The 19,179-nt window shown below is 61.8% G+C and overlaps 1 protein-coding gene across 10 annotated transcripts in view; it reads left to right on the forward strand.

The window, feature by feature from the left end:
• ANKRD11 (ankyrin repeat domain containing 11) overlaps positions 1–19,179 on the forward strand; it is a 183,347-nt gene that overhangs the window by 146,290 nt on the left and 17,878 nt on the right. For 8 of the 10 annotated variants that reach the window (XM_047710062.1, XM_047710063.1, XM_047710067.1 and 5 more), the window contains 2 exons: positions 5,546–5,692; positions 10,759–10,897. In XM_047710062.1, the coding sequence (XP_047566018.1) occupies positions 5,606–5,692; positions 10,759–10,897 (226 nt within the window). In that variant the 5' untranslated portion in view covers positions 5,546–5,605. Of the gene's footprint in view, positions 1–5,545; positions 5,693–10,758; positions 10,898–19,179 lie in introns of those variants that run through there. The other 2 variants (XM_047710066.1, XM_047710068.1) reach the window with 2 other exon arrangements.

The raw sequence follows: 19,179 nt of genomic DNA on the forward strand, positions 1-19,179 counted from the left end.
GGAGTATGATCCCAGGCCCCTGGGATCCTGACCTGAACCCGAGGCAGATGCTTAACGACTGAGCCACCCAGGAGCCCCAGGGAGGGGTTCTTAATGTGCTGGGAGCTCTCAGGACTCCCTCCCGTGTGTGAGTTTGGTCACGGGGTCATCTTTTCAGGCTTCCCCTCTCCTTCCTGGGCTTGCTGCTGAGTTGGACACAGTGTCCTGGGTGCTGGTGGGCCTTCCTTGATTGCTGGTGTGTGTTGCCTACGTAGAGCAGCCTGGGCTGGTGACCCTGAGTTCGGGGCCACTGCGCCTTCCCCACAAGAGCTGCTCTCCTGGCCTGACTGGGCCGAGCCCTCCTGGTCCTCTGGACATGGGCCCCCCAGGGCTTGTGTGAACTTGCACGGGCTGTGGCTTTGTCCACGCCGATCTCCAGCTCTGACCCACATGCAGCCACTACACATGCCTTCTGGTCTCCCACAGTTTCTTGCTGTTAGCTTAGCCCTTGAGAAGGAGGGATAAGGCTGACCCCGGGATTTTTGCTAGACTGTCGGTGTTACAGCAGGATCGGTTCCCCTCTTGCATCAGGTTCGGTCCTGGAGGGAGCCTGTGTCTCCTACCCGTGGCGAGACTTGCGGTATGATTCTGTGTTTGGCAGAGAAAAGACGGTGTGGGTTTGGTGTTTGGGGTCGGCTTAGGGTAAGCCGTGTGTGTTTGCAGACGTGTGGCCGGGGGCTGGCTCCGGTGGCTGTGCTCAGCATGAGCACTGCTCGAGGCGCCTTTGGGAGGGACACACCTGGTCATCGTCCTTGTTTGGAGAGGGAGCACTTGTCGTGGCTGTCCTGCCCGCCCCTCTGAACGGACTCTGTCGGCGCCCACAGCACAGGGTCCCAGGGCGAGCAGGAGAGAGACCCTGCCCGTCAGACAGCACGTGGTGCTCCCCGTGGGCTGTGGGCCCCTGTGATGAGGACAGGTGCAGAGCTGCATGACCTTTCCCAGCCGTGTGTGGCCCTGGGCGGGGAGCTGGCTGCGGACAGCTGCTGCTTCCTGTCCAGACCAGGAGGCCGGGCTCTGACACGTGGCTGCCGGATCAGTGACAGATTCCCAGAGCCAGCCATCGAGGCGTTGGACTTTGGTGTCAGGGCAGGGGCCGGGGGCTCTTGTCAGGGGACTCGTCCAACTCCACGTGTTCTTGCCTTCTTTCCTGAGTGGTCTCTGTGCCTCCCAGCAGCTTGCGAAGCTGGCGCTGCTGCCTTTTGGTTTGGAGGTGCGGGAGAGGGCCTGCATCCAGGAGCCCATCCTGTGCAGGGACTGGTCAGCGGTTGGAGCGGCCTTGGACCAGCCACGCTCCCTTCATCCGAATTCACGCGGCCCTGCAGACATCCCCCACGTCCTGCCGCTTTGGTGCCGAGGACCGGGTCTGCGTGTATCCCGAGTGTGCTTGTTTTGGATGTGGACTAGAGCGCCCCTGTGTTTAGGGAGGGCGTTGTGTGACACCGGGAGTGAGGGGACTCAGATCACAGTGGCGGTGTGCCTGAGCAGGGACGGCCAGCTTGCCTCTGGGGCCTGAGGCTTTGGTTGTTCGATCAGAAAGCCCCAGAGCCCAGGTTGAGGTGGCCTTGGAACTTGTTAGAAGAGAGGACCCCCCCCCCCACCCGCCACGGAGATGGTCTCCACTGTGATGCCTCTGTTGGGGGGTCCCAGCCTCTTCGTGGGTTGAACAGTGAATGCCCAGCAGTGAGCAGGGAGCCTGTGGTACCCTGGCAGCCTCTGCCCTCCTAGAGGACCCCTGGAAGAAGGGGTGAGCCTGGCCCCTGACCCGTAGTTCTGCCCAGCCTCGTGCCAGTCGTGGGTGGTGATGAGAGCTTCCGGGACTTTTCTCTGCACCCACGTCCTTCCCTTTGCCGGCATGACCATTTCTCTGAGCCGAGAGAGAGAGGCTGGCTGGATGCTGGGGGGGTGGGTGGGGGGGATGCCGTGCAGCTCTAGACTGGACAGCCTGTGAGGGGTTGGGGAGATCAGGTAGGTGGAAGATGAAGGTGCATTTGAGACCCGTCCTCAGCTAGTTTGTCACGGAGGACATCAGTCCCCGTGGTCCCGCAGCTTGCCAGGCGGGTCTTGCGAGACATAGGACGGTTGACCCAACGCATCCAGCTTGCCAGGAAAACCAACTGGAACACATCATTGGCGACTCTGAGCCGTAGAGCGGAAAGCCTTCGTGAAGCTGTCTCGCTGACTGCCCCTGATGAAATGAGTCTGGAGTGCTGGGTGGCCCAGGCCCTGAGGGAACCATGGCCGTCGTGGTCATCCTCGTGCTCCGGACCGGTTGGGAATACTGAGGTGTTTGCAACCAAGGGGGGCACTGAGGTGGCCTCAGTGGTCTCAGCTGTCATCGTGCATGTGGGCTGAAGGAAAACATCTTAGGGAAAAGGAAACGGAACATTTGGGATGACCCTCCTAACCCGATCGCTAGTAGTGTCCCCAGCCCCTGGCGGAGGGATGGGGCAGGACCCTGAGGCTCCCGGGTGGGCACGGGGCATGGCATGCTGGGCCGGTGGCTGGCACAGAATGTCCCTTGAACCACTGCAGTGAGGCTTGGGGCCACCCTCGCCCTGCGACAGGTCGCATGGAATTAGCTGGTTGTTCACAAAATGAAATGTGAAAATTAATAAAGGGAAATCTCATTTACGGTGGTGCAGGGAGGCAGGGCGAGCCCGGGCAGCTCCTGTGCCCAGCACTGTCTGTCCGTTGCAGATCTAAGAGGAGGAGACTGTTTTACTGTCCCAGCAGGGGAAAGAGTGTTTCCTCCTCCCCCAGCAGCTGTCCAGCCACTGAGAAGCCACCATGCTTCCGGCTCCCACGTTCACCCCAGTAGACTTAGTTAACAGCAGTCCCCCGCCTTCTGCTCCAAGAGCCTCCTCTGCTCCGTGCCCTGGAATTGCCTGTGGTCTGGGGCTGGCTTCTCAGTCCTGGGTTGCCGTTCTCTGCTATTCAGAAGAGAGCCAGTTTTGCTGGTGAGACGATAGCAGTTTTATTTTGGACACGGACCGAACATGACAGGCAGGTGTCTGCTGGCAGAGGCGTGTGTCACGGCCCAGCTCTGAGGGACTTGGCACGGAGACTGGCACCCAAGGCCTCGGTGGTTTGACTTCAACGCTGACACTGAGAACCACTCACAGGCAGCACTGGTGTCGTACTCAATGGTTTGCAAGGTCCTCACAGAGCTGGGGGTGCACCCTGGAGGGCCGTCGTGGAAGGCCTTCAGGCGGCTTTCTGTGAGTCACCCTGAACGTGCAGACGCTCTCTCTGAATGCTGGGCACAGGTCTTTCCCTGTGATGCCGGGCGTCTGCCCGGGCCCAGGGCGCGTGGACATGGAAGATGCTGGGGGACCAGGCTCAGAATTAACGTCACTCCTTCCTCGTGCCTTGTGCCGCCTCTGGCCGTTCTGAGAGAGAGTCTGACCGTGGAGGCTGGGGTCCTTGTCGCGGGGCTGGACTGTGTTCTCCGCGTCCTCATCTGTAGCTCTAGCCCTTCCTGCAGAGGCAGGTGGAAGGAGGAGGAGGCCTTTCAGCTTAGGGGTCTCGGAACTCTACTTCGAATGCAGAGACCACCTCCCAGAGCCATTTCAGGGACACGTGAAATCCCTTGTTGAAGGAACGCAGTGGCCGTCTCTGCCTGTCTCTTGGCGTAGCCACTGCAGAGTAGGCTGGGAGATGGGAGTGCGGCCACGTGCTGGCCCAGGCGTTTCCCATTCACGAGCAGGAGGGCTGGACGTGCCACGATGGCTCTGTTTGATTTCCCGTCGGGAGGGCAGGCCGTCGGGGGCTTCTCCTGAGTCCTGGCCAAGGAGTCGCAGCACACGCCCCTGAGCCCCGCAGGCTGAGTGTTCTGGGCTGGGGAGTTGGAGAGGGAGGGCGCGTTCACCATTGCAAGCAGAGGCAGGAAGTGTTTTCAGCTTCCTCCGCGGGAGCGTGTGGGTGGCACCTCCTGGTCCCCCTCCTTGTGTACGGGGGCGTGGGGGGGTTTCAGGAAGTGAACCAAGTTGGTCAGCCTGGTCCCTCCTCCTGAAGTAAACTGAGGTGTCTTCTCAGGTCAGTTAAGTGTCAAGAGAGTGCTTTGTGAGATTTTATCAGTTCAGGCGGAAAAACGAGATCTCTGGAAGACATGGGAAAGGGCAGTTCAGGGCGCACGCAGGGAGCCGGCGAGACCGGGGAGAGCTCCGTGTTCCCGCGGTGCGTGAAGGTCGTCGTGCAGAAGCCGCACCCCGTGCAGATGCGGGGCCGGCCCCTTCGGTGACTTAGTCCCAGAAACTTCTTATCCAGACAGCGAAGCGCAGAGGCGTGTCACGGGAGGTGTGGTGGTTTGTATACAATGTTTTCTGACCCTGAGGGTGAACATTTAAAGTGGGGGCACCTGGTGGCTCCGTGGGTGAAGCGTCTGCCTTGGGCTCCCAGGTCCTGACCCCGGGGTCCGTGCACTGAGCCTCACGTCGGGCCCCCTGCTCGGCTGCTCCCTCCGCCCTTCACATCGCTCGTGCTCTTTCTCTCTCTCAGTAAATAAATAAAATATTTTTAAAAGTACAAAAAGTATAAAAAGGGAAGACAGTGGCTTTTGGGAAGACCGTGGAGCTGCGTTTCGGAAGGTCCGTGTTGCCATGGTCAGGTCAGGTCAGCATGGCCACTGGTTGACTCTCCTCTCAGGTCTCTTAGGGAGCTCACCCAGGGCCACCAGAAGACGGCCCCAGCGTGGCCAGGCGGTCTTTGCTGGGGTTTCTGCCGGGAGAGCAAGCGGGAGGGTGGACAGCTCCGGACTGGCTGGTCGGAATAATGCTGTAGGTTCTTAGGGGGCCTCTGGTTGCCTGGTGGCTGGCCTGTGTGTGTCAGGTGAAGGGCTGGCTGGCGGTTTTGTGTAGGAGAGGTTTGCTGTCTCTAAGAAAGGGCTAGCTCTGGGAGGGGCCGTCTCTCCCCAGGCAGCAAGGTTTTTTTGTTTTTGTTTTTAAACATGTCAAAACATCATAAAATACAGAAATAAGGCAGCCTATGCCCTGGCATTTCCTGGGAAATACAGCGGCTGGGCCTCAGGTCCCTGTGTAGGGTCTGGCTCAGTGGGCACAGATCACGGCACCCGAGTTGCCTGGACATCTGGCGGGACTGGGAGGACTCCCTCAGGGGCATCTCGTGGCTGCTTCCCCCTCATTTTATTTGGGAGAAGTTGGGGAATTGGGTCTGCAGGTTCTCATCCTGACCTTCTGTCTGGGGGCCATGCGGGGAGGCAGCTGCTTCCCAGGGGTGCAGGTGGTGAGTGGGCGTAGGGCCATGGTCTAGAGGGTGGCGGTTGTGAGTACTGCCCCTGGGGTGTGACCCTGCCGTGGAGCGGGCTGAGGGGACCTGCAGGAGCAGGGCCAAGCTCTCCACCCTGAGGACCCTTCCTGGCACCGTCCCGCGGGCAGCACAGCCCTGTCAGAGCGGAGGGCGGCACCCGGTCCGTTCCGGGGCGTGAATTCGAGGTTGCCGGGCTTTGTGTGGATTGGTCCTGACCGACCCTGTGTCCTCTCCTTTGAAGCAGACGGTCGATGACGAGGCGACGGCCGCATAAATGAAGACCAGGTGAGGAAGGAGAACGATGCCCAAGGGCGGGTGTTCGCGGACGCCGCAGCACGAAGACTGCTCCCTCAGCAGCGACATGGTGGAGAAGCAGACGGGGAGAAAGGTAACGCCCAGCTGCCCCTCACTGGCTCGCCACCGCTGGCCTCTGGTTGTCCCCGTCCTTGTCGGCGTCCGTCTGCAGCAACAGTGATCCAGGCCAGGTCTGGGCCGAAGACCTTTTTCTTAAGGACGTGCTCGCTATTCGGGAGCCCGAGTGAGGCTGTCATTAGGGTTACGTGCAGGTTGCCGACAGCGTCGGTGTGGGCCCGCGATTCTGGTCTGGGGCCGCCGATGGCTGTCGTGGTTTCAGTGAGGTCGTCTTTGCTGCGTCCCGACCAGGACGCTGGGGTGCCCTTGTGCGCTGTCCCTGGCCGTGCGCACGTCTGCGGTCAGAACAGGAGCGCCTCGTGCTCGTGGTGGGAGGTGAGCTGGCCCTGCCAGCTGGTGCGTGGGGGGGCACCGCCCTTCACTCTTGAGGTATCCCTGTCCCCCGGGACGCCTGCGTGGCAGGTCACCCTTGCTGTGGCCTGTGTGAACGGGAGCTCCGTGTCAGTGCACCTGCTTTCTCTGCCGACGCCCCGGTTGGGGCGTAGGAGGGGACGAGTGAGTAGAGCCGGGCCCTCCACCAGGTTGAGGGGAGACGGGGGCAGGTCGTGAAGGTCGGCCTGTGTGTGCTCGTCACAGCGAGTAGGCTACAGAGGCACTGGTGCGTGGGCATCTGTGGCCACACTTCTGTCCCACTTGCCCTGTCCCCCAGCACCCCGTGCCTTGTGCGGGAGCAGGTAGGAGGCCCCACTTGGAGCTGTGGGCAGGCTGAGGCTGCATTTTGGTGTGAGCTTGGGCGGGAGTAGCATGCGGGTCTGGGAGGCCTGGGGTGGGGGGCTTCCGGCTGCAGCTTGGGATGACCGTGTGCTCGTGTGCCCACGAGGGGCGGGAGCCGCTGGGGACAGATGGTCCCTGGGTCAGCCCAGTAACTCTTACCTTGGGACGCTTTCACACAAAACGGCCGAGCATCATTGGTCATCATGGTGCCCAGGTCTGAGTGTGGGTTTTCTTGGGGTTGGAGTCCCCATGTGTCCCTGTCCACGCTGCCTTCTCTGCCTCCAGACCGGCTGCCCCGAGTGGGCAGGCAGCTGGGCCTCCAGACCACCGTGCTCCCAGCTCAGTTCTCCACCCATGCAGGCTGCGCGGAAAAGGCCCCCAGAGCCCAGCGCCTGCCTTGGAGGGGCCACCTTCTGACCTCGGGCCCGCGCCGGGTGGCTGGGAGCTGCTGTCTCCTCTCTGAGCGGGGCTGTCCCCGCACAGGACTGGCTGATGAGGGCAGCGTGGGCCATGCGGGCATGTTTGCGGTGGGAGCCGTGTGTGTCTGCTCTGCTTCCTTCTCAAGTGAGGTAGCTCTCTCTCAGCCTGTGCCCCCCAGGAGGGACGTCTTGGGGGCCTCTGTCCCGACCCGTTTTGCTAGTGAGCAGAGCTCAGCAGCCACCTCGAGTGAACGTCCTTGCCCCAGCCCAGCCCCGGTCTGCCGAGAGCCCCGTCCGAGCTGCTGTGCCGCCCCGGCCCCCTCCTGGCTCTGTCGCAGGTCTGGGTTTTCCCTGCACGGCTGGAGCGTGAGGAGCTGAGACTCCAGGACGGTCTTATCTGATAGTTCATTGTTGTTGTTTTTTTAAGATTTTTATTTATTTATTTGACAGATCACAAGTAGGCAGAGAGGCGGGCAGAGAGAGATGAGGAAGGCTTCCTGCTGAGCAGACAGCCCGATGCGGGGCTCGATCCCAGGACCCTGAGATCATGACCTGAGCTGAAGGCAGAGACGTTAGCTCATTGTTTTAACACTAGGGCAAACCCCACCCAGATCAGAGTTCGCAGAACGACCACCTCCTTGGGAGGCCTCCTTATGGCCCCTCCTGACATCGTCACCACAGTGGGGCCGCCCTGCTGGGGTTCCACAGGGGCTCCCTGTTGAACATCACTGTCCCCTTTGCAGGCTCTTCGTGCGGCGGCCGCCCCGCCGTGTGCATTCCTCTGCGGAGGGACGTTTGGGCAACTCCCCCTGTGGGCGTGACACGCACCCGCTGGCAGACGGGCCAGCAGTTTGTCCCCCAGAGTGTGGAGGCTGGCCCGTGTCCTTATCACACAGGCAGTGCAGCTGACCTTTGGCCCCTTGGGTGTGGTGGCGGCGTGCTGCTTGCGGGCTGGGCTCCTGTCAGTGTTTGCCCTTTACAGCTGGGTCCGTGTGTATTTTCTTCCCTGTGGACCTTTGCACGGTCCCTGTCACTTACTGAACAGGGTCCCCCCTCACACCGTGTCACCGCCGAGCCTTTGTCCCGAGGCAGGTGGGGCTGCAGCCTCCGCTCTTTGGTCTGAACCTTTGGCCCTTGGCCTGGGGTGGCCTCCGGCGACTGTGGCCATTTTCTGGTCCACGTGTGTGTGGCCCCTCCACGTGGTCCTGCTCATTTTGGTCCTTTGAGCTTCCACGCAGGTTCTGAAGTGAGCTGGTTGGGTTCCACAGGAGGCCTGGGGCATTTTGATGGGACACGGGGCGTGAAGCGGAGTCTGCAGAGACCATCCTGTCGGGGCGTTCCTCCTTTTGTTCGTCTCCGTTTTCTCTCAGCAGCGTTTCGTCATTGTGTGCAGGCCGCAGGTCGACGTCTTCTGCTAGAGTCATTCCTGCGTGTTTGGTGTCTTTTGATACTAACTGAAGTGATACTTGAGCGTCGTGTCCTGATGGTTTCTAGAAATCAGCTACTTTTCTGTAACCAGCGACTTCTGACGCACTTACTCATCTGAATGGTTTATTTTTCACGTATATACCCCTAAGCTGTTAGGGTGAGTGCTGTGTTCCTGCTCTGGGGAGAGCGGGGAGAGGGGTCGAGCCCAGTCTGGTTCCTGTGTGTCTCCCTGCGGCTGAGCGCGCCGGTCCTGTCTGCTCCGGGGGACGCTCCGCGAGCTGGTGTCCTGGCACCTTTCTGACCCTGTGCGTGGAACTTTCCGTTGGCGACGGGGCTGGACTTCGGGTGGGCAGTAGTGAGGGTCCTGGTTTATTCTTGGGAGCAGGAGTGCCGGTGGCGCGCTGCGCCGGTGTCAGAGCTCACACTTCTGCCTGCTCTGTGCCCTTCTCGTCCGCACTCGACGCCATCAGTCTCTCATTTTAGCTGCTCTGGTGGGAGCACTGGTCTCCCCTCCTGGGTTTAATTTGGACGATCTTGATGCAGAACGTCTTCCGCACGCGGTTGATGACGTGGCTGTTTCCTTTGGGAAGGGCGGGCTCATCTTTGCTCCCTTGAAAACCCGGTTTGTTCTCCAGTAGCTGTGGGGACGCAGCTCTTTGGGGACCCCCGTCAGCTGTCAGCCACGGGGGCTCTTGGTCCACTGGAGGGGGCCTCATGCTCCTGTGTGCCCAGAGCTCTTGTCAGGGTCAGTAGGGAATTTTATCACAGGTTTTAGGCAACTATTGGGCGATCGTATGGTTTTCTTTATTTTCCTCACGTGGTGGGTCATGTTGGTTTCTGAACACTGCGTTCCTTCTCTCACAGAAGCCTGTAGCCGGGCGCTGGGGGTGTGCTCGGTGGGCAGGTGCTGCTGGCTGCTTGGGCTTGTGCTGCGGGGCTCTGTCCTTCTGTCAGGGCTGGGGTGGCCTGGTGCTGGTCCCGGCCGGAGGCCGTCCCTGGAGCCGGGGTGCTCCCAGCGTCTGTGTGGCTCCGTCTTCAGCAGTGTTGCCGCGGCTCACGCCAGGTGCCCTTGGAGCTGGCCGTGTGTTCTGGCGGAAACCTCCCTGGTCATTTGAGGGTGTCTCCCGTTCGCTCCCGCAGCCGGCGGATACCGTGGCTGGCTGCTGAAGCTGGGAGACCATTGGGACCATGGGGATGGGGATTGTGGCCGTGCTCGGTGAGTGCTGGCAGGTGTCTCCTCCCGGCAGCCCGAGGGCCCAGGCTGCTGGGCGGGGGGTGCGGGGGTGCGGCTGTGACTGTTGCGTGTTGGCTGACAGCTCTCCGGAGGAGGAGCACAGACGGCAAGCCCCTGGTAGGGATGCAGTCCCTTCTGCCCGTGGGGGCAGGCTGTGTGTGTTCTGCCCGTGTGGGGCTCATTGTTCGTCCCCCAGAGCCCCGTGCTATGCCGCGGCAGACAGGGAGGCTGGGAGCTTGCAGTACATGGAGCCGGGGGATGGTTAGAACTGGGCCGTCTCCACTGAGCAGCCCCCACCCAGGATGTGTTGTCAGCCAGGGCTGCAGGGTCCAGGGCGTGGAGCACACCAGGGGCTCCTGCCTCCGCTCAGCGCTGGGTCCTTCATCATTTGAGGCTGGGGCCGCCCCACCCTTGGCCTCCCGGGCTCTGTGCACGTCCATTCCCATAGGAGCCCTCCCTGCTTGTGTGGACAGCACTGGTCAGCGAGCGGCCTGTTGCTCAGTGTGCCCTGAGCCCCTCCCTCATTCTGGCGCCTGCTCTCATTCTGCAGTTGGTGGCAGCGAGGCAGGCACAGGGCTGGGCGCACTTCGCCCTGGTCAGCATGCTGGTCAGGATGGGGCTGGGGTTCGGGCTTCTCGATCCTCACCCTGTAGGAGGGACCAGCCCTGAGACAAGACTAGGAAGGGGGTGATGGCTCCACCCAGCCTCCTGCATCAGGGGTTTGGCCTGCAGGGCTGTCCCCAGAACAGCCCCACAGTGTCACTGGCACGTGGTGATGTCGTTTGGGGAAGGAGGAGACCCCATCCCAGAAGGGAGAAATCTCAGGGGGGCCCAGGCACGTGAGGGGCATTGGGCTCCTTCCATTCATAGAGGAGGTCATGGTGGAAAACAGACCTCCCCCTGCCAGCGTTCCCTTTTTAAGGCCAGCTCTTGTTTTCCTCGTTATTTAATCCTTCCCTGGAACGCCGTGTTGCAGACAACTTGCGTCTCTCTTCGCTTGATACTCATGGGAACACTCGGGTTTCGGGATGAGAAGGGGGGCTGTGTGGGGCCGGAGAAAAGTAGAGGGCTTGTGTGTTCGTGGGAGCCTGGTGGGTGGGAGGTGCTTCTCCCTGCCCCAGTAAGACGCGGGCTTTTCCCGGCGCGTGGAACACAATCACAGTAAGTGTGAGGATTCCGAGAGCTCAGTTTGGGAACGATGTCTGAAAGCACCGTTTTCTTTTCTAGGATAAAGATAAAGTTTCTCTGACCAAGACCCCAAAGCTGGACCGCAGTGATGGAGGGAAGGAGGTGAGGGAGCGAGCGACCAAACGGAAGCTGCCCTTCACTGTGGGCGCCAATGGAGAGCAGAAGGACTCGGACACAGGTACAGGTGCCACCCCTCTCTCCCTCCTGACCACCCCAGGCCATTGCCACCTCCCAGATTTTTCTCTTCCACAGAAAGTGTCCTTGACGGCCCCTCCCTCAGGCATCTCCTGACCCTGGACCCTGCCTGGGTGGTTCCCCCAGGACAGGTGCCCCACTCCTCAGCCTCTCTGCACCTGTCAGCTTTGCACCAGGACTCTTGGGAGAGTCCTGCTGGAGGCCTGGGCAGGTCCGGAGTGAGGTCTGAGAGCATCTTCTCTGTTGTTGATATTCAGGGTGACCAGTGCTGATAGGAGAGGTTCACAGAGAGCTCCCCTGAGACGGCCGCGCCCCCAGCACACGCAGCGGGGCTCCCGGTGTGTGCCCAGCTGTAGGCATGAGTGTGGGCTCCTCTCCCCTGGTTCCCAGGCCCCTTGTGCTCTGTTCAGTCCCCTGGACTTCTTGTACTGCAGGATAAGCATGTTTTCCCTTAGGGCTGCAAAAGCACACAAGTTAGATCCAGGTGTTCGAGGTAAAAGCCAGAGGGAACTCACCGAGTGAGCGGGGGCCAGTGCTGTTTTCTGCCGGTGGGGTCTGGGGGTGCAGAGCAGGGCCGTGAGCGTGCGCGTGTGCGCAGGGGGCTAGTGATGCTTGGCACGTGCACTTTCGAGTTGATGCTGTGTCGAGCAGCTCCTCGGGCTAGGCAGGAACCCGGCCTTTCTCCTACCAGCCCAGACTGTCTCTCCTTCTTGAGCCTGGTGCTCAGGGCGCTTCCTGGCCTGCTGGTCTCCCAGGGTCACGGGCAGGGGCAAGAGGAGCACAGAATTCCCAGGGAGCCACGGAACCCGGGGCGAACCCGCCACACCGTGCTTGCAGCCGTAGGACAAGGAGCAGAGGCCCCTCCAGGATGGGGGTGGGGGGGCTTCCTGCACACGAGGGTCCATGTCAAGTAGCAGGACAGTGACAGGGACTGACACTAGGTGAGCGTGTGTGAAAATCAGGAGAAATGGCCGAGGGAACAGCCTGGAAACGTGTGCCGTGGCTTTTATTCCTGAGGCCGCAGGTCCCTCCCCCAGCGCCCTCTGTGAGCTCCGCGTGCACACGTCTGGTTAGTTAAAAGCCAGAGAAACGCGTTTGGTTCTGCCAGCTAGCATATGATGAAGGTGTCATGGCCCCCAGGGACCCTTCACAGGGGTGTGACCGAGCCCACGGCTGCTGTGGCTGTGCTGGCACAGTGGGGACAGGAAGGGGTGGGTGAGCAAGTAGAGGAGCCTGTGGGTGCACGTGGACGCCGGGCTCTTGCCGGAATGGAGGGCCCTGCAGAGATTCTGGGAGTCGGGCTTTAGGTCCACAGGAAATCAGACGGGCCTGGAAACCCTCCCTCCTGTTTTCGGTGCCTCTAGCCATTCTGGTTGCAGGGGGCCTGGTACTGCGGCTTGGTCACGAGCTCTCTGGATGGCGGGGGTCTAAGTTTGCTGTCTGGCCTTTGGGACGTTCCTGTAAGTTCCCCAGCAGCCTTGCTGTGAGTTCAGGAGACCGTGGTGGGGCTTCTCCTTCCAGCGGAGCCCACTCTGGGCCATTGTCACGTTGCCTTCTTGGGTTCGCGTGTTTCCTGCAGGCCTTAAAAGCGTCCATCTCTTGATGGCCAGCGTTTCAGCCGGGGGCCGCCAGGTGGCTCACCTGGACCCACACGGTTGTCCGGGGCGCCCTTGCGTGCAAGTCGTGGGTCTGGGTGAGCGCAGGGAGGGAGTGTTGTGGGGTAGAAAGAAAGTGAGGTTCGTTTTGAACACGAAGTCTCCAGGCCAGGACTGTGTTGCAGACGTCTGAACGCACGCACGGTGCTTGCCCTGATGCTGTCACCAGCCTTTGGGGGCGGAGTGTGCACCCCGTGGGTCCGCTCGAGCACAGCTGCGTGTCCTCCTGTGGGCGTGTCGTGCAGGACTCGGGAGCCGCTGGCACTTGCGGCTCGGTGTGTCACATGCGGCACTGGGAGGGGGGCTGCTGGGGCCCGTGGCCGGGCCTGCGGGGTCGGGGAGCAGAACCCCTGTGTGGGCGCTGGCTCTGCGGCGGGCCCTGAGCTGCCCACTCCAGGGTGCGCGGCCGCCCCCGCCCCTGCTCCTGCCGCATCCCTCCGGCGCCCTCTGCTGGCAGATGCAGCCCTGTGCTCGCGGAGAGGGGAACGCGGCAGAAGGCTCCAGAACCCGGGGCTCTGTGTGGCCCCTAGTGGCTTTCCTCAGCTGTGCCCCCGGTGGGAGGAGGCTGCTGATCCTCTGCCTGGGACCGCCGAGCTGCCTGAGCACCTTGTCCCCGACCCCCGGGGGCGCCCTCCGTCCGCGGTGCTTCGTCAGGCCTGGCGGCGGCCTGCCAACAGCACAGCTGGTCGTGGTGAGAGCTGGCCCTGGTCTGCATCCCGGCCCGGGACGCCGGTCTCCCACAGGCGGTTTGTCCCTCTGGCTGCCCGCGTGGCGCCGTGGACAGCTCGTCCTTCCAGAAGCTCCAGCCCCTGCGCGCCTCCGAGCGTGGTCTGCTGCGGCCGGCGGGCGGCGGGTGCTCGCGGCGTCTGGTCAGTCTGGGAGAAACGAGCCCCGAGCCCCTGGCAGGCTCTTCCCGGGGCTGCTGGGGGAGGTGGCTCCCGGGCAGGTGGCCTCAGGCCCCGCGGCCGTGACGGCCACACTTCATTCTACTTCTTTATGTTTGAATTTTCTCTCAACTCTTGAACAAGTCTGTGAGGCGACTTTCGGGTGGTTTCCGTGCGCACCTGCCCGTGGTGGGCTCCTTCGTGAGCCTCCCGCTCGGGTACGGTCTCCGTCCCTTACTCTGGCGAGAGCTGTGCCTCTCGCTGCCCGAGCCACCAGGGTGGGCGCTGCCTGTCCCCAAGGCCACGGGGCTCCCGCTTCAGAGCGCTGCCCTGTCAGAGGCGTCAGGAGCTCGCAGCTGCCGGTCTCACTACTGAAGGTTTCTTTGGGGTCACGAAAAACTGGGTTTTTCTTACTTTGGTTTTATCTGAAGAGGAAGAGGCTGGCGTCCTGCATCTGGGTATTTACTAGCAGCGCGGACGTGTAAACCACTCGTCCACTCCGTCTTAGGGGCTCGGGGACGGCCATGTGCTTGCTGAAGTGCCGGTCGCCCTTGTTCTGTAAGACTGCAGGGGCCGCCTCACGTTTGAGGACAGATTGTGGCTCCGCCGCCCGTGTCTGCGCGGCTCCAGGGAACTGGGACCCCCGTGCTGCTGCGCGCCCGAGGGACACGCGCCTGATGGGGAAGGGCTTCTCCGCTCACTTGCTGATTCAGGGGTCACTGCCTGTGCCGCCAGGGAGCGCCGCTGCGGTGGGAGCCTCTGGCAGGAGAGGGCACACGCCACCCACAGTGACCCCGTTTCTCCGTCATTGTCTTCCCTAAACTGGAGCAGTTTCTTCCTGTACACAGAGGGGAGCGTGGACCGGCCGAGGAAGTCTCTTTCTACCTGAAATTCCCAGCGTCCCCCACGTGCGGAGTAGGAGGGAATCTGCAGGATTGTGGCTGTTCTCGGGGCCCCTGCTGTCCACACAGCATAGGTGACCTGGGCCCTCAGAACCACCCTGGGTTCTGTGACTCTCAGGGAGGACTCCCCGGACCATGACGGATTATGGACAGGGTGCAGAGCACACTCGACATGGGGAAGTGCACACGGGGCCGCCTTCGGGGAAGCTGGCTGTGGTTTCGAGAGCCCCCCCCCCCCGGAGGAGCCTGGATGGCAGTGTGGCCACTCCGCCTGCTGGTCTCCCAGGGTCAGAGGCTGGTGTAGACGGGCCCAGGACTGGCAGGATTGATGGCGTGTTCATGCGTCTGTGCAGGTTGGGATATGGTTTATTTCATTTTATTTATTTTTTTTAAGATTTTATTTATTTATTTGTCTGAGAGAGTGAGCACAGGCAGCAGAGAGAGAGGGAGAAGCAGGCTCCCCGCTGAGCAAGGAGCCAGATGTGGGACTCGATCCCAGGACACTGGGACCATGACCTGAGCTGAAGGCAGCCACTCAACCAACTGAGCCACCCAGGCGCCCCTCATTTTGTTTTTAAAAGTTCTCACTGTGCTTTGGTGCCACGAAAGGCGGGGGCAGTGGTTGGGCGGCTGGGTCGTGTGGGCCTTTCATGCCGGCATCACTTCCTCACACCCCGGCTCCCTCCTCACGGCCACAGCAGCCCTCACGGAACTCTGCAGCACCTGCGGGATTGGGGCTGTGGTCGCCCCGCCCCAGCGAAGAAGAAACGCAGCTGTAGAGCCACCCAGCTGCGGCCTGGGAGGAGAAGGCAGATGTCAGAGGGACCCCAGCTCCCCGCCTGAAGGTCCTCTGTCTTCACTGCGCGATCAGTCGTGGTGACTTTCTGAAGGAGGGAAGAGCCAGTCACAAGTGCAGCCTGAACGTCATAGGCCCCACACAGGTTGTGTGGGAGCTTGGATCCTGGTCTTGCTGTGCTTGGAGAACCGAGTGTGAGACTTGGGACAGAGACAAGCCCCTTGCAGCTCCTGGCCTGGTGTGGATCGCCTCTGGTGTGTGGACTGTCCCACTGGAAGCGGTTCTTCGTGGACTCTTCACGTCAGGCCTCGTGTCTGGTGTGGAAGGCTTGCTCCTGACGGGGGTGTGCCCCCGGTGCCCGGTGCCCTGCCTGTCATCAGATCTCCCTGAGCTCTGCCTGATGTCTCAGTGAGTGCTGCCATTCTACAGCCAGACCCCAGATGCTCTCGTGGGCCGTGCGGTCCCAGCAGTGCTGATGCAGAGTTAGGGTGGGATGTAGGGCTTGCAGATTTCCCTTTTGGGCAGCTTGGTGGACTGTCCTGGAAGAGCCATCAGCTACAACAGCCCGGAAGTCAGAGACGGGGTTCCTGAGTGCGCTGAGTCCCCAAGGGTCAGGAACAGTGGGTGTTGGGCCACTGCAGGTCTGTCGGGGCCACGGTGGACATGTCCACGAGCGCCACACTTGGGATGCCTCGGGCAGGAAGAAGACCCCATCCCAGATCAGGCGAGGGGCTTTGAGGGGTGTCCCCGGAGACAAACACCAGCCTCCCCTCTGCAGGGCTGGGACCAGGTCGTGGGCCGCCCTGTGCTGCTGGGGACGCCTCTCCCTCCATCCAGTCCCAGATCAGAGCAAAAGCCAGTCCTCTCTGGAGAGATGGGCTTCCATGTGGTTTCTGGACCCCAGGGTTCAGACAAGCACGAGTGCCGAGTCAGAACCACAGAGCACAAGGAGGGGAGCCAGCCCCAGGGACCTCGCGTGTGGGTGCTGCCTAGAGAGCATGAACCAGCAGGTGCAGTAAAGGAGAAGCTGAAAGCACCGGCAGGGAACGAGGTGCTGCTGGAGACTACCACGTGGGTCTTTAAAATAGGTAAAATGGGATAAACGGAAAAAAAAATTACCGACGAGAGCTACAGTGGACAGATTGTATGTAACTCATTACGTAGGCCAGGAGGAAGAATTTGTGGGTTGGTAGTTAAAACCATGGAAATTGCCTGGACTGCAGAAGAGAAAGAGCAAAAGACGGGACGCAGGAAAGAGACTCGGGTGTCACGAGAAGGCAGCCGGGTGGTCCTGGGAAGGCAGAGCCCTTGGCGTTTGTGCAAACCCTCGAGCGTGGAGGTGCGGTTTGTTGAGGGCAGAACACAGGTGGGTACACACATGGTGTGCGTGGTGACGGGATGGTAGGGACAGCGGGTGCTGAGGTGGCCGTGGAGGCCAGAGGCCTGGCGGCATTCCTGCCTGGTTCCAGGGAGGAAAGCTGCCTGTCGCCAGACATCTGAGAAGCGTGGTGGCAGGACGCGGAGTCTGGAAACCGAGGTCCCTCAGAACCCCACCCTGGGAAAAGCCCCACTGCAGCCCTGCAGCTGTGGTGCTGTGTTCCAGAAGGCCCAGCTGGGAAAGGGGGTCACTGCTGGGACTGGCTGCGGAGGGTGGGGTCCCCTGCACTTGTCAGCTCAGGGGCTGCTCCCCAGAAGGGTGACACGGTGTAGCACCAGTGCCACAGACCACCACGAGCTCACACCGTAGACATGCACAGCAGTGCCCTGTCCGTGTGTTGCCCTGACGATGGCACATGGGGACTGTCCAGGCTTCTGTGAAACCGTCACCCCTCCACCAGCCACAGTCTGAACACCGGGAACATGGCCGGGATGAGGGAGACGGACTGGACAGACCGGAAGGGAGCGACTCCACAGGACAATGTGGCCCCACTCCAGTCTTTGGGACGGTGGGCCCTGTGCTTCCCGAGTGATATCTGGGCTGCCTCCTCTGGGCCTCTGCTGAGCCCTTGCGGCACCTAGAAGCACGTCCCCGCTGTGGACCTTGGCCGGACAGTGTCTGCTCTGCGACTGGGAGATGGCCTTCATTCTCCTTGGCTTCCAGTTGGACATTAGAAACACAAACGAGCAGATGCTGGAGGGACTTGTTTGGAGAGGTTGCTGTGGGTCATGGCTGCTCCTCTGCTCTGCAGGGGCGCCGCCCCGCGGGGGTGGGGGTGGGCAGTGAGACAGGTTGTGCACCCCCTCCCCCTCCTGTGGACCCTGCGTCACAGGCACAGCAGCGTAGCAGCTGTCAAGAGGGGCAGGCAGGACTGGCCCCGTGCTGCTTGGCTCCTCTGGCCAGAAGTCTGCTTCCTCTGGGCCAGCTCCCTGGGCTCCCTCAGGCGAAGCCACACATGGCTGGACTCCGGCCCTCTGGATGCTCGGGGCGGCAGGTGCTGCTGGAGAACTGCGCGTCACCAGCAAGACACGGGCCTTTTGCAAGCTGGGGTTACATCCGATGTCCCACTTCCGCTCTGGGAGAGTTGGGTGGGAACATGGGCTGTCAGGCCCCTCCCACCAGGAGGGGGTGTCATTGCCTTCCTTGTCCCTAATCATTTTCCAGCGTTGTCTAGGGCTCCTGGCCATGGAGGCAGGGAGGCCCACTGGGGCCCAGGGCCCCCCTGCACGCTGTGTCTCCACATGCTACACGTGACCTTGTGGGCCTGGTGCTGTCGTGTCCTGCTCTGCGGTGTGGGGCACAGTCTGTTACTGCAGAAGCCCTTTGGGCAAAAGGCCGGTGGCTTTCAGCTGCCACTCAAGGGAAGTGCGTCTCTTGCCTCTGTAGCTTGGAAGGGAGCTAAGCCTGTATTATCACGTGTCTGCCCGACCCTGCCTCGCCCCTCCCTGGGCTCCCTGCAGCAGAGAGCAGGGCTGGGCCTCTGGCTCTGTCCTCCACCCCCGTGACCAGGAACCCTCAGCACCGCGCGTGTCTCTGAGCTCCGCATTCCTTCTTTCTCCTGCCTGTGGCCTTCTGCGTCCACTCCCCTGGGGGAAGGCAGCAGCGACCTGAACTGTGGATGCTCAGTGGGGGGCTCCTTCAGGAGGGGCACGAGAGGCTCTGGTGGTCCCAGGAGGCTGGGTGGAAACTGGGTCCAGACTGCAGAGTGTGGGAGCGTTCTAGCACCCAGAGCCCTGCGCTGGAGAGCCTGCATCGGCAGGGCCGTCCTAGAACGCGTCCTGGAGCCGCCAGCCGGCGCGGACGTGCTAGGTTCAGGGTCCTGTTTCTGTCCGTGTTTGTACACGGGAACATGTCAAGGAGCTGCGCGTGGCAGAGAGCAGCAGAGAGGTGGGGCGCACCCAGAGGTGGTCCGCGGCGTGCTCAGCTGTGAGAGAGCATTAAAACCAAGTGCCCGACTTGGGCTCTGTGGCCCCGAGTCACTGCCGAAGTGCGGTGTAACTGCTTGGGAGCCTAGGAGGGCCTGGGGCCGGGCTCCTAGTGAGCAGGGGCTCGCCCCGCCTCTGCCGGTGTGCAGGTGGAGTGGGACGGCGGGCGTGAGTGGGGTCTGTGGTCACAAGGAGGAATGTTCTGGAATTTACTGCCTCTCTTGGACTATGGCTGGTGAGCGGGTCGGAAGCTGACTTGCTGGTCGTGGCTTGTGGTGCCCGGGGAGCCACGTTCTAGCACAGCACGGCCTTCTCGGGAAAGAGCAGCTACGGAAGATGTACAGTGCCGCATCTATGGGGCTTGGGGTGCCGTCCTGCGGTGGGGCGGGCAAGCGGACGGGAGTCTGTCTGGCTCGTCTCTCCCAAAGACAGACCCAGCCAGCCAGCCCGCTCTCCGATGCGCTGAGTGGAAAGCAGGAGGAAATCCCCCTCCCCCCGAGAAGTGTTAGGGACCCGAGTCTCCCATGGTGACCCTTCTTCCCTGGCTGCAGTTTGCACCCCGTGACCTAGAACGCCCCCTGACCACCCCAGTTCCCTGCCAAGGCTCCCCACCCCCACCCCCAGCACACGCAGGGCAGTGTGGGGAGGGTCGAGGCTTCCGGTGA

Source organism: Lutra lutra, chromosome 17, assembly GCF_902655055.1.
Source record: "Lutra lutra chromosome 17, mLutLut1.2, whole genome shotgun sequence".
In the NCBI taxonomy this organism is placed as follows: domain Eukaryota; kingdom Metazoa; phylum Chordata; class Mammalia; order Carnivora; family Mustelidae; genus Lutra; species Lutra lutra.